General features: G+C 38.6%; 1 protein-coding gene across 1 annotated transcript in view; it reads left to right on the top strand.

Moving 5' to 3' along the window:
* Positions 1-17,221, top strand: part of lingo2 (leucine rich repeat and Ig domain containing 2) — a 105,105-nt gene extending 87,884 nt beyond the window's left edge. The window contains exon 2 of the mRNA XM_042418087.1: positions 14,690-17,221. Coding sequence (XP_042274021.1) covers positions 14,702-16,543 — 1,842 coding nt within the window. The 5' untranslated portion in view covers positions 14,690-14,701 and the 3' untranslated portion in view covers positions 16,544-17,221. The remainder of the gene's footprint in view (positions 1-14,689) is intronic.
* Positions 17,222-18,327: the final 1,106 nt, after the last annotated feature.

Here is an 18,327-nt window from a genome sequence, read left to right as displayed (position 1 = left end):
GAGGGACCCCGTGTGTTACAAAGTGACACCACAGGGTCCTGACCAAGCTTCGATATGTGACGAGTTGGGAGTGAGAACGTGTTGAACTTTGAAGATACTGGCACACACTACACTGTAAATACTATCATAATTTCTGAAAAAGAATGGCCAGTTGGCAATGCATGAAACCATTTACAGTTTAAGGGCACTTTTCTCCTTTTTAGGCTTCTTGCAGCTGCTCAGGAGATGCCATAAATGGATAAGGGCGGGGGTTGGGGGATATACTAAACATGGTGAGGGCTTCAGGAAATCTATCCCACAGTGTTTGAAGTGAACGTGAACAGCATGAAGCACCATAAATGCAATATTGACTGAGACATTCCAGACAAGAATCAGCAGGATGGTCATTTTGGACATTATCTTTTGCCACCTGCTGTATCTTTCATTTTATTTTGTTGCTGTGGTTCCACAACAACTGAATCACATGACCTGATCAATATCCAATAAGGCTTTGTGATCTTTGCATGGACCATAATCCCATGGGGGAAGCATATTGAATGGCTGATAACAGCAAGCTATAAAAACAGTCAAATCACTCAAATGCCTGCTTTGATTTGTCCTCTGAGAGTTCATTAACCCCTTGTAAACCCAATGTCTTCGGCTGTGACTGCAGTCAGATTAGCCCTGCTGTGTGAATTCCCCTGGGTAGCAATCATTCAGTGATGTTTTGAGGCAATGCTGCCTGCATTTATGTATATGCAGATACTGATTTCCTGAATCAATCTGACTCTGATTAGCAAGGTCCTGATTCGATTCAATTCAATTTTCGATTCAATTCGATTCAATATGGATTTGGTGATGACTAGTTGTTTATTTTTAAGATCTTCTCATTTATTACCATTCTCACTAGTATAGTCAACCTCACCGGTGGTAGCTGAAATATCTGTACTGCATATTGAAACATGGAATATCTGTGTTGTTTTCTATCATATGCCATTTACTGTTACTGAAAAATTGTACATCTAAAGGCAGCAAATTTGATATCAGCCAACATTTACAAAAGGCTCTATGCCTCCTGTGGAAAAGTCATCTTTGAAAATCTACAATTAATACTCTATTTAATAAACCATTATGATCTATTTTGGTAATATTTGTAAATGGCTCTACATTGTGTAGGGCAGTACACTAGTTTAGTACAAGACTGTTTTCAAGATTTCAATCCAAGTCAAAGTCAGTGGGCTTTACAATGTGTGCAAGACAGAACAGCCTTTATCCTTCGACCCTTAGCCCCAATTCAGATAAGAAAAAAAAAGAGAAACCTCAGGAATAGTAACAGAGCAGGATTCCTCTGCCATGCAAAAGATATTGTATAGACAGAGCAGACAGAAATTACAGTATAAAAATTACAATGAAATCCATTGGTAAAAACACTGTATAATCCTCTGAACCTTTACTGATAATGTGTTTTTGTTTGTTTGTTTAAGATTTTGATTTGGATGGAGTGTGTGAACATACACAGGATCCATTGGAGTTAATCAATACACTATTGCCTTTTCCCAGACTGTGTTTGAAATATCAGCTAAATAATCATATATCTATCTTTAAAGCCTCAATATGTTTTGGGACCAAACACCAAACCAGCAGATGACCGAGACTATATGAAAGAAAAATATACAATCTGGTAAGGGCTGATATTAAGGACTGCATAAGGCTACATTGTCTTCCCTGAGATGCTACAAGGTGCAGAATTGAAAGGAGTTTAATGGCATTGAGCTGCAAGGTCAGAGGCCAGATCTCTTGATTGGGTAAGGAGAGAGAAAACCAAAGAGGAGGGAGAGAGGGGAAGACATAGAGAGAGAGAGACGCAGAGGAACGGACATCTCACACGCACAGAAAATAATAGCATAAGAGAATGAGATTTAAGAAAAGAAGTTGTGCATCCATTTCGATTTAGAGGAAGAGATGGACAGATGTCTTGCAGATATATGTCCAAGATTTCCTGCCAAGTGTACTGAAACACTGGGACCTCATGGAGATGCATGGGTATGTTAGAGCTGCATATCTTTTTATGTAACATTATGAATAATTTCTGTTTCCTACAAGAAAAGGTTTAAAATTTGAACCCTGCATTTATTTGTCCGTTATTTTGGGCATAATATACTTCTTGCCCAGTGGCTTATGGGTGTGCTGAAGACAGTGTGTGCAGAATGATGCTTAATGACTATACTGGTTGCTTTGATACATTCTTAAAGCTTGTGTAAAATGTTATAATATCATGCTCTAAATTAATATGGAGTTATTTTTGTAATCAGCATGACTATGAGATGTGTGCAATGCCTTAGTGTAATACAGAAAAGCATCTTCTCAGTACAGTACTTGGTTTAAGCTGATGCACTTTTGGCAATGGAAAGCATGATGCTTCCGTTATGCTGCAGTGATACTGTTCTTTCTTTTCTCAATTTTTGCTATAGGCATTTATAGAGTCAGCAGTACATGTCTTCCTTTATTATGGATGATTGTTGATATGTTTTTGTTGTTGATGGTGTTGCTGTTTTTTTTACCATGAAGCATTTTCTGTGTTCTGACTCAGACTGTACATGCTATATGGTATATTTAGTTTTTTATGAAAAGCGCTTAGATGTAAATATAGGCCAGAATGGGGTGTGTGGGTGGGGGGGTGAGGGGTTTTGCCAACCACCTTTACTGTCCCTGTGGTTGAGTCATAACACTGATGAAACACCCCCTGACTCAGACCTGATGTAGGCTGTCCAGACATGGAGGGGTGGTGGAGGGGAGGGCGAGAGGCACATCCACGAGGGCTCTCAGGAGCCCACACAATGTGTTAACGGCTGCTGCAGATGCATTTTAATCAGTTCACACAATTTATCTCACAAGGCTTTTCTGATCAAAGCCAGAGAAGGAAGAAATTCACTCTAGGTTCTGCTTACCCTTTTTAAAAATGCTCTTTAGACGTGAGGCTGAATAAAAATAAAGTCTAGGTCAGTGAAAATAGAGGAGATTGGTGAAAAAAAATTTGAGGCAGTCTTGCTGGTTATGCAAGTTTATGATGAAGTCAGAAGGGAAAGAGAAGATTAAGGAAAGGAAATTCTTTTTTTCATTTTCTGTCTGACTCTTATCCTCTCCCCACCTGTTACTGGCAGCAGTCTGGTATGGTTTAGGAAGCAGTCCTTACACCTGCAGCACCTAGGTTCAAGTCCCACTATTGGCTGGTGTATGAGCTGCTGGTGATGCCAGTGAGCAATACATGGCATCCCTAGATACATGGCATTCCTAGCAGCTTCAGGGGTGTTGTTGTGGGCTAATCTCTCTATGTGGGCAGGAAGTGGAAAAAAAGAAAATCCCTCAGCATCACTGACTGAGTAGCATAGCCTGAAATATCTAACTGTTCTGTTAATTGTACATTGTAACATCATATATCAATACCATTGTTAAGTCCCAGTCATTGGTGGTTTGATATTATAATTAATCAATGTAAGTCATCCATATAAATACCCATATAATGCTTGCATGGCAGGGATTCTGGTCTCTGATGCAGTTATTGATTTTTCACTCAATGCAGTCATAGTAGCTTAGTGAGCTACATGTTATATTTAGTGTTTGTGTAATAGAATATATGTTACATAGCACATAGGCATGAATTATCCATGTAAGTGGTGGTCAGGGTGCAGATGGCAAAAGATTTCTTTTCATTATCTAAAAATACAGCTAGTTACCATGATTAATGAGTGTAGGGTTTTGCTCTCCTTACTGAAGTGGAATATTAATACGTTCTGGGTATAAAGAACACCAGAGATGTTTATCAACTGCATGTCATGTTACGGATGATAGAATTACCTGTGTGGAAGGATCCAAGGTATTTATGGATGAATGTGTATGATTTATATCAGTGATTGCAAATTATAACATTGAGCATACTTTCAGTTTAGCAGCTGACAGCTGACAGTGGAACGTTTTCCAATCCACATTACCAATGATATATGTAATAATATGTGGCAGTTACAAAATTAAATAATGTAAAATACCTCACATCAGTACACAAGAGCTAGGAAGGGTCCCAAGTAAGACATACATAATTAGTTTTTTTGAATCTGTGTCAGGTATTTGCCCTTCCCACATAGGATTAAAAAACCTGGCTGCTATTAAAAATATCAAAACTATAACAACAAACCTCCCAGCAAAACTACACTAATACAAACATCTACATAATTTCAAACTCATAGTAGTAATAAAGTGTGCACTTCTTTGGCCACATCCACTGATTTATATATCCCCAATAAATATCATTTTAGTCAACCTGCTTTCTTCCATATTAAAGCAATTCAACAACTTAACTTCTGAACTGAATCTTCCAGCAAACCTCACAACAAGGTTCCCATCATATATCTCCCACTACAGTATAGCCAACCTTGGTGCATGTTTGTACACACAAACACTAAGAGTCTTGCTAACATTAGCTACTTAGCACTGAACACAAAGTACAGCTGAGGCTGATAAAAATGTCCTTAGTTTTGCAGGTATTTGGTTCTTAACCAAAGTATTGGACAAGCTATAATTTTAACCTGATGGTAGTGCTAGATGAAAAGTCAAGAGATCGCCAATGAGATGACAATTCATCCTGATGGGCCAAATTTTATGTCAGTCCTTCCAATAGTTGTTAAAGACACTCACTGACTTAAAACCACAACTGTCAACCTAGAGGAAAAGTCAAGGGATCACCAAAGTCAGCATGGCAGCATGGATATCTGCATCAATTTGTATGGCAATCCATCTAACAGTGGTTGAGATATTTCGGTCCGGACCAAAGTGATAGACCAAGTGACAGGCCAGCATTGCCATCCCTAAGGCTAAAAAATATTTACAACCACTGTTTTGTACCAATTCACACAGAGAAAAATGTATCATTTTAGAGGCCCAGTCAAATAATTAAGGACAGACACAGGCTTTAAAGGATTTGAATAAGCTTGAAAAGTTAAATCTCTCAGGTTCTTACCAATGATTCCTGCTGATTTAGCAAGGACTTTTATGCAATTTACAATGTATATCTTCATCCATATTGAGGTCAAGGTATTAAGATGAATCCACCTAGTTCAACTTATGTGATCCAACATTAAATTGGTATTTATCTCAATAGATACTGTATAGATATCCAATGACTTTATCCTCTACATATTCCATTATCTCTGCAGAAGAAAGAAATTAATGTACCACATCTTTTTAGAAAAACACATCTCTGTGTTATGTACTTCAGGCAATTCACACCTTTTTGACTACTTGCCCCTGTTAATGTGACACTTAATATCTGTCCTGAATGTTCTATAGTGAAGGAACACTCTGGAGAGCATCCTAACCTGCTGAAGTGGTACTATAAAGCACAATAACATCACCTCAATATCAACATAACGGTGCATTAATGTTTATATTGTATGAGTCTAATGGGTGTGGAGAGTGCGTGTCATTTTAACTCAGAAAAATACACTGCAATGAAACTCTTAATATGTAACACATTGTTCTCTAATGAACTGATTAATTGGTCGATTTATCTTTTTCATTTGTCACTTTGTAAATGTAATGAAATGACAATGCTCTGTTCCCCAGACCTTATTGAGCCCTTTCATATTGCCAGTGCTGTATTTTTATCCACACACATTTAATTACCTAATTTTGTTACCTTCTTTTACAAGCGCCTGCTTGTCTCCAAAGTTCATAATTTTAATAGCTATTAAACATTGGATTAACTCCCTTCACTGTGGAATGAATCAAGATCTGACTGTTTGATGGGGCCGTTTTGCCTCTTTCCCAAACCAAGGGTTATCAGACACAGAAAAGAGCAACTGACTCAATCTACCAAGTTTATCTCTAATTAACACGGATTAATTGAGCTTTGACTTCGCTTTGCAAGCCAAGCAGAAGGGCAATCTGTGCATGGAAGCCTATTATTGCCCCAAGGCGGCTGATCCTCACCGTTAAGGGCTCTTGGTCCCAAAACCCTCGATCATGTGACTATGATCATGTTGCTTTTGCAGTGTGTGCGTTAATGAATTATACAGTCCGCCTTGTGGAATCCAATTTATGAAAATGGTTGTGAAAATGGAACAATTACTAACAAGGGTTTGTAGTTTTTCCACTGCCATATGTGTGCATGAAGAATCCTCAAGGTTGCTGCCGCTGCTGTTGTTTTTCTTATTCTACTCCTTCTAGAAACACTGCTTGTATCACTTGTTAATTATTAGTGTTTGGAAAAATAGATGAGGTCTGAGTTGTTTGATTGTATCCAGGTCACATCCTGAGGAGGCATTCTGTTGCATGAGCAGTCAGATAGACAGTGGTTTATTAAAAAGAGTACAGTGTCATTTTGCATGTTGGCAGGCTCACTTTAACCAACCTAAAGCCTTGCTGCCCTTTACAAAGATCCCTTCAATAATGGATAAGACAAAGAGCATCGCAGTCTCTCCCTCTCATTATGATCCCATTTGATTACTCGCTGATGCTCTTTTGAAAAGGTGGGTTAATTGCACACTCTGACTGTGAACTAACCTGCAAGTTAATAACATCTTTCCTTCAGGGTATCATCATTATGAGATATAAGCCTCATTAAAATAAAATGATGATTTAATAACTTTCCCTTACAATGAACCTTATGAGGATGTACTGTTATTTTGTAGTTATCTAGGACATTGAGGCATCAAACATTTAGCTTATGCATGTCCACTGCTTTATTCAGACAAGTATTAACCGTTTTTTGATCACTGCAAGTTAATTGCCCAGTGTGAATAACAACTGTAATAATAACTGTTGTCAAAGTGGCAATATTGTTTAATATCTGGATTTGAGGTTGTTTTTTTTAAGTTCCTTTTTGGCGTATTCTGAAATATTCGCCTTTCTTATTCGTTCCTCATTATGACCAATTACATCGCGATGAGTTGGACCCATTGATGTGAGGGCAGCCATGTCAGATGCTAATGTACAAGAGAGCTTGCTGTATAACTGCTGCAACCAGTATGTAGCACATTCTCTCCCTGCATGATTACACATAATGTTGCTTTCATTATTGCTTTATTCCTCACACAGCCCCGCTGCCTCTGCGGCTTTGCTCTCGCTCTGAGAGTTTATTTTCCTCCTCTTCCTGCCATGTGGAAGTGGCTCTTCCTCCGGAGCCGTCTTCTGAGTCAAAATATCAAAATTTGACGCTTTGATTATGCTTTTTAAGGGGTGTTGATAATTGCTGGGTAAAGAAAGCAACTGTCTCCCACCATCCACTATAAACGCAGGGAAGCTTTTCTCTGTGAAGAGGAATCACATTATGTTGGATGATCAGTGCCTGGGGGCCACATCAAACACAGTCTGAAAAACCTTTCCAGAGGAGATAGAGCCAGGCCAATTTCACAAGTGGCTTTTTATTGGTTGATTGCACAGAGGCCAAGTTGTTATCTAAATCCTCAAACTACTTGGGCAAAATAAGAAGTGCCTTGTGAGCTTTCAGGGTGTGCAAACTTACCCCTCAGATGAAAGCCAAAGAAAAATGTTTACAACCAATAGTTTGCCAGGATTATGGCTTAAGAGTCTAAGTATAAACAGAATGTTGTGGTTAGAAAGTCGACCAGTGACATACAGTGTCATTGCTATTACAGAAAAACCATATTATGCCAACTTTGATTTTCATGTTTTCACTTGAACTGACGGCTTACATAATCCTTTGACGGATGAACAGGTTTTATGCCTTGTATAGTCCACATTGAAATACATTCAAAACACATGGTTTTTAAAAAGTATTTAAGGGGTACAAATAAGTAAGATGTAGTTTACCTGTGATTTTTAAGATATAATCTGTGTGTGTATGTTGCAGTCTAACAACCCGACCTCCTGGACTGTACAGTGAGGTCTACCATTGAGTAATTAAGTTCATCATTTTGCATAATTATATTCATTCCATATTGGAGCTGTGGGGCTAATTAGTTGGTAAATAATTTGAAATCAAACATGAATAGTGGGTGTCCACTCTGCCCGGCAGGAGGATGATGAATAATCTGACCCATGATTGCTTGATTCAATTGGCTCCAATTAGAACAAAATCAACTACCATGTTTCTGTGGAGTTTCTGGCTACTGAAACCTCTGAGTTTTGAGGAGCCTGCTCGGGACTATGGCTGATCTGTATGTGCTGTATCTAAAGTTATCATAAATATATTCATTTGTATTGTTATTCTGTGTGCATGAATGCACATTCATTGTTAAAATGTAGCCAAGCAAAAGAGCACAGCAGGATATAAACTTAAATTTGAGATCTTTGATTGTTGATTTATTCCCATGAAAGAGAATTAATCAAAAAATATGTGTCAGGCTTTCCTCTTGAAATGACCTCATAACTTTGCTTGTTGCACACCCACAGTTTTGTTATTGACTTTGCACATCTACTTGTTGGTTTCCTGCTATCATCATCACCTTGTGTGTTTTAGAGCTCACTTGGTCTTCTAAATGCTCACAAATTTGCTTACATTAATGCAGGTTGACAGTGTGCAGCCTCGAAAAACCATCCAACTATAAATTATTGCATCTAAGCAATAGAGTGACACAGAAAAATACACATCAATTAGTAGTGCTACACAAAGAGAAGGAAGAAATGTGAGAGAAATGAAAGAGTCATAGTGAGATTGTGCAAAAGAAAAATACAGAGACAGAATTTCAGCAATATCAGTCGACTGCCTGAGGAGCGGTGGCAATCTCCTGTATACAGTAGCTACACTCTCACCTCTAGATCTCTGTCTGATAAAACCCACACCTGGACAGCAACATTCATTAGTTTGACGAGATGTGAATAATCCTTTATTTAGCATGGTAAAGTGTAATAGGGAAGTTCAGGAAAGGCAATATAAGCCTTTTCTGTTGCATGGAAAGCATTTTAGAGGATTGTGGAGGACATGTTAGTGGAATCATGGCGCATTCAGGGCTGTGTTTTGTGACTCTGGTACAGACAGACTTCATCCCTACCCATCCTCTTACTAGTAAGCCCTGAGCTGTGTTGAAAAGTAAAGACCAGCATCATGGGATGGGAAGGACTACATGCTTTCAGCGATTCATATGGAAATTTGTTTGTGATGGGAATAGAAAACTGTGTGTGTACTAAAATGAGCTAAAATAAATATGTTTTTATATATGCGTCATAGTGGAGGAGTAAACCATGATTTCTTAGTATGGAAATGTATTGCGTAAGTTTGAGATTCACGTTGAGCCACTTGTGTACATATGCTTGGAACGATGGCGTTGCGCAGGTGACCTCAACACCCCTGCAAAATGGCTGTTCACTGATTTATGCTGAGTCAGACACCATTAGCTGTTATCATCCCCCTCTCAGGATCCAACCCTGCACTAATGTGGGTCAGGGGCCACATTATAGAAACACCTTTACTGTGCAGTCTTATCTCACAGTGCATTGCAGGATTTCTGCCATCACTGGACCATAACTGAATGTCATTAGAATTTTCCAGAATATTGAGATAAATTAGAAACGTTGATAAAATTGTAAAATTATAGCCTGTGATCAATTTCTGATATTCATTTTATTCCTAGAGGTATTAATTAAGAACTTCTCATGTTTTATTGTGTTAACTTATTATTCACTGAGTAAGTGCAGAGAGAAATGGTGATGGAGTGACTGATTTCTTTATTGTATTTTATGGCTACAATGTACAGTCTGAACTCTCTTGGTGGCGATATTGGTGGTCTTTGCTTCTTCAGTGTGATTGCTGAACATGAATGCAACATGGTGATTTCTAGAGAGAGGCCAATGTCAAAGGGCTATTAAAGAAATGGCTGCCACTAATGTTTGAGATAGATGCTTTTTCGTAGTACCCTACCTTTATGTCACATCACATTGTCGACATTTTCCCAGTTTAAGTAACTGGGTTTAAAACTGTCAAACACTGTTTTTAGTAGAGTAGCCAGTATTTTTGTTACCTTTTTTGTGATATGTGTTTCTGATTTTCATGGTTAAAGCATCTTTAGTTTCTTTAACATATTTCTGAGTCCAACAGCAGGATTTAATCCAATTGACAATTGGTTTCATTGGATTGCTCAAAACCAGGCGTGGTTTACAAGCAAGTCTGCAGAGAATTGCAATAATATGGAGCTGTAGAGACCCACACCACCCTCACTGGAATTCTTATATCAGAAGGCAGAGGATGAGGGAGAAATGAATAAAGTAAACCTCAACCCCGGCCACATTCTTTTAAGAATATAAACAACGTTTTTACCAGCTGATTTCCAAACATACACTTCTGACCCATGATAATGGATCTGTTGGCTGCTATGAGCTGCAACTACAGATGTAAATGATGGGAGTTAGCTGGTCACCCAGACAAATGTGATCGGAAAAATGTATTTCTATGCTCCCAAGTGCAGGATGAGTCAGCAAAAGTATTTTTTAGGAAAAGAAAAGAGAGGGTTTCAGTGATATATAAATATATAAAACTTATTTTTTGACAATTACTGTATGTAGCATATACCAAGAGATAACAGAACAATTCATGCAAAGACACAGAATAAGAACTTAGGAAATACATTTTTTATTTCACTGTGAATGTTCTTTGAGGGTGACAGACCAAGGTGAAACTCCAATTTGTTGCTGCCCTGGCAAGTGGATCTTTTTATCTGTGACGTTTGATATTCTATAGGTAACAAAATAATCAAATCTATATTTTATCTTGAGGTAAACTCCTTTTGAAAGACACAAACAGCACATAATCAGTCTTTGCATAACAATGAACAGCATAGGACATTTCAGTTAACTCATCAGGAAAATTCAGAAAAATAAGCCATGCACACAGCAATGGAACACACTACTCACATACACACAAAAATCCACCCTGCATGAGCAGATAGTTGGGATTTTATTTGTGGATATTGCCCCTGGGGCATCTTCCTAATTCTATGCAGCATTTGCTCCTGCACAGGACACACACTTCAGCGGGTGCTGCTGATGATTCACTGGCATTATGGTTCTCTCATTCAGCAGTGCTCAGGTGAGGGGGTCACATCACAGGCTCACTCTTACTCTGATTACACACTGTTACAAAGACATCCAATCATTATACTGATTAGACACCCTCTTAGTAAACCATTGAATCATATGGTGCGGCAATTCATGTGGACAGCGTGTGTATGCATAACGTGGTTATTATGTGGGAAGAATCTGCAGAAACACAAAGACATGAAAATCACTTGTGCAGAGGCGTGTGTGTGTGTCTGGATGTGTGTGTGTGTGTGTGTCACAGTCACATTAGCCATGTGTATCTACAAATGTTTGATTGAACACTGCATTAAACAAAGTAATTTACTGACTTAATTTAATGAGTAATGTGCCGAATACTAAGATCAGGTATTGTTTAAATGGTTTTGATCTTCAATTTTGTCGGCTCATTATCTTACTTTCTGTATTCATACCAGAAAGGATGTATTTTTTATACTAATTGGTTTAATTAGTTTTAATTTTGGGTTCACACAAACAGCTGTACAGTGTATGAACTTTGCCTAAAGAAAATACCAAAATTATGAATAAAATCAGGCAATCAAGCAGTATCTTATTGCTAAGAAACAGACCAAACATACTGTGTCAACTAAAATAATATTGACCAAGCCCTAATCAGTATAAAGCAGAACGATCTTGGAAAAACACAGCAAATAATGATTTGATGAATGAATTCCTATAATGAGCCTATTTTTTTCCATATTGCTGCACAACATGCAAGACAACTAACCAGGTATATTGGATGCAGTAGTGCAAACATTAGCATGTTAGCATGAAAGTTGAACATAATATAGAAGGTCACTACTTTCAATTCAGGGAGTCAGGACAAGAGACATTACAAGTACATGTGTTAGAAAGCTGTTGAACACTTAAATAGGCTTATGGACTTTTGGCAGTGTTTTACAAGTCAGTAGCAATGGAGAGCCAGCCATATGGTGCCCACTAACTATAAAGATAACACTTTATAGCAAACTGGAGGCTAGGGAGAGTAAAGACACATAAAAGAGGAAAAATAAATGAAATTCAGTAAATGTCACACACAAAACACCATGAAAATATACCAATATTTACACATAAAAATAAAAAAAACATGTCAGCTAATGATTCTCATTCATACTGGAGAAAATCAGTGAAATATACAATGACTCATTTAAGCCATTGCCTCTGGCTATCTTTGGCTTATTAAGATCAATTCAATGTGGTGGCTCTTTGTTGGAAATAAGTTTTAGAATTTTACTTGTATATGCACGATAGTATTTATAGTTTTATTGTATAAGTGCATGTGAAGTCTTAATTGTGTCACACTGAGTTGACACAAGGTTGGTTCTTGGCACTTTGAGAATTCAGATTTACTATATTTTGACCTTTGGAATTTATTTCTTAGCTTTACATAACATTTCACTTTACACGTGTATGGCACCATATTATCTTTGCACCATAATCTGTGAGCATATTAAGAGCCCGGGGAGAAATTCAGATGATTTCTCTCACCGTTTAAATTTAGCACAGCCCATGACACACCAAATGAGGCAAGGATGGTTTGCAGTCTTTGCAACCTGTCAGCCAGTCTGTTTGTGGCAAGCATTGCATTCAGTTCATGTATCGGCTCATCTTCATGTGTTTATGTGATATATACTATATGAGTAGACCTATGGATGGAAAACCAGCACATACATACATAAATATGAAGATCGACCTGTTTGTGTTTTAATGTGAATTTCTGCAGAGATTGCATGACAAGATAACCAGTATACATGAGCCATAATAGCAGAAATCCCCGATGTATGAAAACATGGAATAGAGTGGGGGTTTTTTTAAGTCCCCTTTGCTATATATATGATGGTTCTGGTTCACAACCATTTAATAAGAATATTCATTTATTATCTTAGATTTTTCTCAGATTTTAGGTGTTAACATCTCTTTTGCCATTAGGTTCATTTAACTGCAGATACTACAATTCCTAGAATAGTTGATTAAATACATCCTCCATTTTAAATTGGACTAGAAAATATTCAACATGGGACCTTTGTTTATTTTTTTTTGTGTCCTTTGTGGTAATGCTTGTAAATATAATCATGTTCTTCCTACATTAAATGCTGCCCTCTTAGTTGTTGTGTGGGTTTGGTCACGCTCTTCCATGAACTGCACAAACCACCATCTGTTCTGATTGATTTCATTCATTCTGCCACTTCAGCCAATTTGGAGTTGTCTTTTCCAGGATATAGGGTGGGGGGTGTTTTTTATCATTTCCAAGTAACAGAGCGAGATGAAGAATATGTGTGAAAAGACACAACATGTCAAGAAGAGATGCAACATGTTTGCTCAGACCACACTAAGGCACCCTGATGTGTGTTGTTGGCTTAGATTTACGTTTAATGCTATCAGAACTCTTTTAATGGACAAAACAAGTTTTATAAAATTGTCACAACACAGAAAGTGATGTGATACAATGGGCTGCAAAAGTTGCACTTATTGCACATATTAATTTAACAGCTTGATTCTGATGATTATTACTGCTGAGCGGAAATCAGTCTCAAGCTGAAGTGACCATGAAGGCAGCCAACCCTATAAGAGCATCAGCACAGTGTGTGTGTGTGTGTGAGTGAGTGTGTGCCTGTGAGATAAAGACAGAGAGAATATGCAAAGCATAAGAGCTTATTAGGGCACTCCATATACAATATACTGCTTCATCCCCCCTGTTCTACGAGTGTGTCTTGTTTTGAAAATGGTCAAATACATGTGTCAACAAACTCCATCTCCTCTATTGTCTGCTAGACATGTCTCTGTACTCGTCCATCATGACTGACACATCCATATTGTTAGATTTTACATATAGACATATAGACAAATATATACCTACAGTATATGTCTGTCATTGTCAGCTGATTTCAGCATTTAGACGTACTGTGATTGTTGCTAGTTCCTGCTGAGATCCTGCAGTTGTTTGACAGAAAACATGTAAATGAAAAGACCTATATGGTATATGAAACACAAAAGAAGCAATCACAGAGACAGTAGAAGCAGAGAGTTATCACCTGCCAAGACAGGCAGCTGATTTTTGTGAACATGGTCTAACGTCAACAACATGTTTATTTTATGATAGGAAACAGGCATCAGTTGGTAAATTTTATTGATGTTACAACTTGTACAACTTGTCATTTATTCGCACTGGGAGAAAGTCTCCAAACTTTGTTCAAAAACCTGTCCATTCTTGGTTTTGCTGTACAAGGGTAAACATTATATTCTTTGAAAAACACTATCTACAACTAATTCTTAATTGTTTATATGTTCTTGTGATTTCGGCATTAAGGTATACCTCCAGTTATTTATTTAAAAATAAACATTCATCCTAAAACTACTGTCTCATAACGTTGTATTTCACCAACCATTTCATGCCTCCCTGCTGCAAATTTTACTCCATGTTCTTTGACATCTCTTGTTTGTCCAAGCATGTTATTTCCTTATTTGATCATTTGGTGTGTATTTTCAGTCACAGTGCAGTGAAGTGTACCAAAGTAGCTCCTGTGTCATCATTAAAGAATTCAATAGCAGTCTTGCCATGTTATTTATAAAATAACAAATTCGACATGAACACAGCTACCACGAAGTCCAACCTGAGTCACTCACTAACTTCTTTCTTTGTCTCTCTTTTTCTCTCTTTCTTTTGCAGAACCGTGACAGAATGGTTGACTGTATGAGCAAAGTCATGCTGCACACAGTCGTCTCATGCTGGCAACCATTCCTGGGACTGGCCCTCCTGGCTGTCTTTGTGAGTTCTGCTCTGGGATGTCCGTCACGCTGCGAGTGTTCAGCGCAGAGCAAGGCAGTTGTCTGCCATCGCAAGCGCATGCCCAGCATTCCAGACGGCATCCCAACTGAGACCAGGATCCTCGACCTGAGTAAGAACAAGCTGACAATGATCAACCCTGATGACTTTGTTGCCTTTCCTGGGCTTGAGGAACTTGACCTCAGTGGAAATATTATCAGTTATGTTGAGCCTGGAGCATTCAACGCCCTGTTTAACATGCACTCGCTCAGTCTCAAGAGCAATCGTATCAAGCTCATTCCTCTGGGTGTTTTCACAGGCTTAGCAAATCTTACTCGGCTGGATATAAGTGACAACAAGATCGTCATCCTCCTGGATTACATGTTCCAGGACTTGCACAATCTAAAATTTTTGGAAGTGGGAGACAATGATCTGGTTTACATTTCTCATCGTGCATTCAGTGGACTGTTAAGCCTTGAGATACTCACCCTAGAAAGGTGCAACCTTACTGTTGTACCTGCTGAGGCTCTTTCCCACCTGCACAACCTGGTTAGTCTCCATCTGAGATACCTTAGCATCAGCACTTTACATCCTTACTCATTTAAAAAGTTATTCCGGCTGCGGCATTTAGAAATTGATAATTGGCCCTCGCTAGACCACGTCCCGGCCAACACCCTGCATGGCCTCAACCTGACCACCCTGTTTATAACCAACACCAACTTGTCCTCCTTCCCTTACCAAGCCCTGAAGCATCAGCCCTTCCTGACACACCTGAACCTGTCCTACAACCGCATCAGGCATATTGAAGGGGGGATGCTGATGGAACTGATTCGGCTTCGAGAGCTCCATCTGGTTGGAGCTCAACTGACTGCCATTGAACCGTATGCTTTCCAGGGCCTGCGGGGGCTCAAAGTCCTCAATGTCTCTCATAACCGACTGGACACATTGGAGAAGGGTGTTTTTCAATCTCCTGAGGCTCTGGAGGTCCTTCTGATCGACAACAATCCCTTAGTGTGCGACTGTCGTCTGATGTGGATCTTACAGAAAAGGCACTCCATCTTCTTTGGGGAGTCGCAGCCGGAGTGCAGTACACCTGAAGGTATCCGCGGCCGGCCTTTTAAGGAGTTTAAAGAAACTCTTCTGTCCTATTACGTGACATGCACCAAGCCAAAAATTCGTGAAAATAAAACACAAACGATCACTGTGGATGAAGGCCAGCAAGCAATGTTGCGCTGCAGTGCTGAGGGGACACCAAGGCCCACTGTGTCCTGGTTGTCCCCACGCCGACGAGTTCTGACAAGTAGGAGCCATGGCCGAGTTACCGTCCACAACAACGGTACACTGGAGATCAAGTCAGCAGAAGTACAAGACAGTGGTGTGTATCTTTGCCTTGCATCCAACACTGCTGGAAATGACACCTTGATGACTTCATTGGCGGTGAAAAGTCTTGGATCGCTGTACGCTAACAGGACCCAGTACTACACAGATCCCAGCAATACCACTGCCAATGGGACGACCGGTGTGACCCTCGGTTTGGACCTAAAGACTATTTTAGTGTCAACCGCTATGGGTTGTTTCACATTCCTGGGAGTGGTCTTGTTTTGTTTCCTGCTCCTTTTCGTTTGGAGCAGAGGGAAAGGAAAACATAAAAACAACATAGATGTTGAATATGTGCCTCGGTCAAAGTCTAACGGCACCAATGTTGACTCGGCAGAGGGACAAGCCGGTCCTCGTCGTTTTAACATGAAAATGATGTGACTTATTTTATAGATCCAAGAATCTGGATTATGGAAATGCCCAAAGTACAATGTATTTTTTTGCAAATAGGACTACTGAACTTCCCACTACTGCAGGAAGAGTGGTAGTGAAAAAGGGGCTTCATAACAAGATGAACAGTACCTTAAATCACTGGATCTTGACTAAATGCTTGTATACCATGTTTCAAATACGGAAAAGCATAGTAGGACATCCTCTTACATAATTGCCAACGGGCAACTTCTTCAACTTGGATGACGAGTGAAAACTGTTGCCACCAAGGGAACCTGAAGGGATTAGGTGTCATTGATCAGCTTTTTGAAATTTATATGCCCAAAAAGAACCCTTCAATTTGGGGTTGGATTCACAGACTCAGCTGAACCATGTACAGTACAAATTTGTATCTAAGCTATTAACCTTCTTTGTTTAGTCTTGCGCCATGCTTATTCACTGAACAAATCAATGAAACAGACCATAATTTCCTATGTTCAATACTTTGCATATGTGTACCTAAAGCTTCATAATGTACATGTACTGTATGTACATACTCATTCAAAAGAACTATTCATAGCAATATTCATGGGATGCATTAGCCAAAATTGATATAACCCCATATGTTCAGCAAGAACATTCTTCAGACTTTTGACGTTTCCATGGATTCAGGAAGGGCTTCTATGGGTGATTACCTGTCCCTGTTCCCCAATTGACTCCTAGATATGAATAAATATATATTATTTATCAATAAAAATAGAATAAAAAAGAATTTTATTTATGAAAAATGTTGAGAATTTTGCAAAAATCAGTCCTCAAACACTGTTCAGGATCTAACATAACACTTGGATCGTCATAAAGATGACCCAGTATTGGTCAAAGTATCAACATGAACCACCTTTTTGTCCTATTTTTGTCTCTTTTTATTCCTTTAACTGTACCTTTGCTGGATGGCAAAATACATGTGTCAATTTTACTACAGTGACATTGGCATCATTTTCCCCTGTAGGAAATTTGGACTTTGTTGTGGTAGTTCCTCATTTTGTTGTTGAATCATTTAGATTGTGAAAACTTCAAAAGTAAAAGTAAAAAAAAAATGTATGTGAAATAAAGGAAGATGTATTTGTACCAATGAGTCTGACTAAATGGCTAAAACATAATGAAATCTTTTTCTCTTCAGCCTCACTGACAGACATCACGGTCTTCTTTGAGTACTGAGTAAACATTTTCTATCATAGCAACAGTGAAGCAAGTAATTTGCACACTATTCATGAAACTGAATCTTTAAGTATACAGACACATTCACACGCAAAATGACATAACCACAGTTTGGGAAGAACTTCATAAATACTTACAACTACTTACAAATAGTAATATATTAACATGATACAGTGATCCTCAACTATAATACTCCACTAAAAGTTCATTCACTTTAATAGCAACAATGTATCAGAAATCAGTTTCTAAATATCAATAAATGTTGATATTATACGTTTTTAAAGTCCCAGTGAAACAGAAATTAGACTGTGTTTAGTTTCAGTAATATGCTGTATCTCTGAGTGAATATATGGTTGGGGATGCGGCGCGGCAGAGAATTGTCACCCTCCACACACACCTCCCACACCTGCATAGCTAGATCAGAAGGACGAGGATATTGGTGAAAGGAATAAATGAAGACCTCAACCACATTCTTTGGAAATGTAAACAAGGTTTTTGCCTGCTGAAATCCAAACACAAACCTCTTACTGAAATATTGCTGTCGGTCAAGTATGGTTTTACATGATGGGTGGGGTTAG

The sequence above is a fragment of the Thunnus maccoyii genome, chromosome 8, assembly GCF_910596095.1.
Source record: "Thunnus maccoyii chromosome 8, fThuMac1.1, whole genome shotgun sequence".
NCBI lineage: Eukaryota > Metazoa > Chordata > Actinopteri > Scombriformes > Scombridae > Thunnus > Thunnus maccoyii.
The sequence above is the reverse complement of the archived record's forward strand: the minus strand, read 5'-3'. Positions and strand labels throughout refer to the sequence as shown.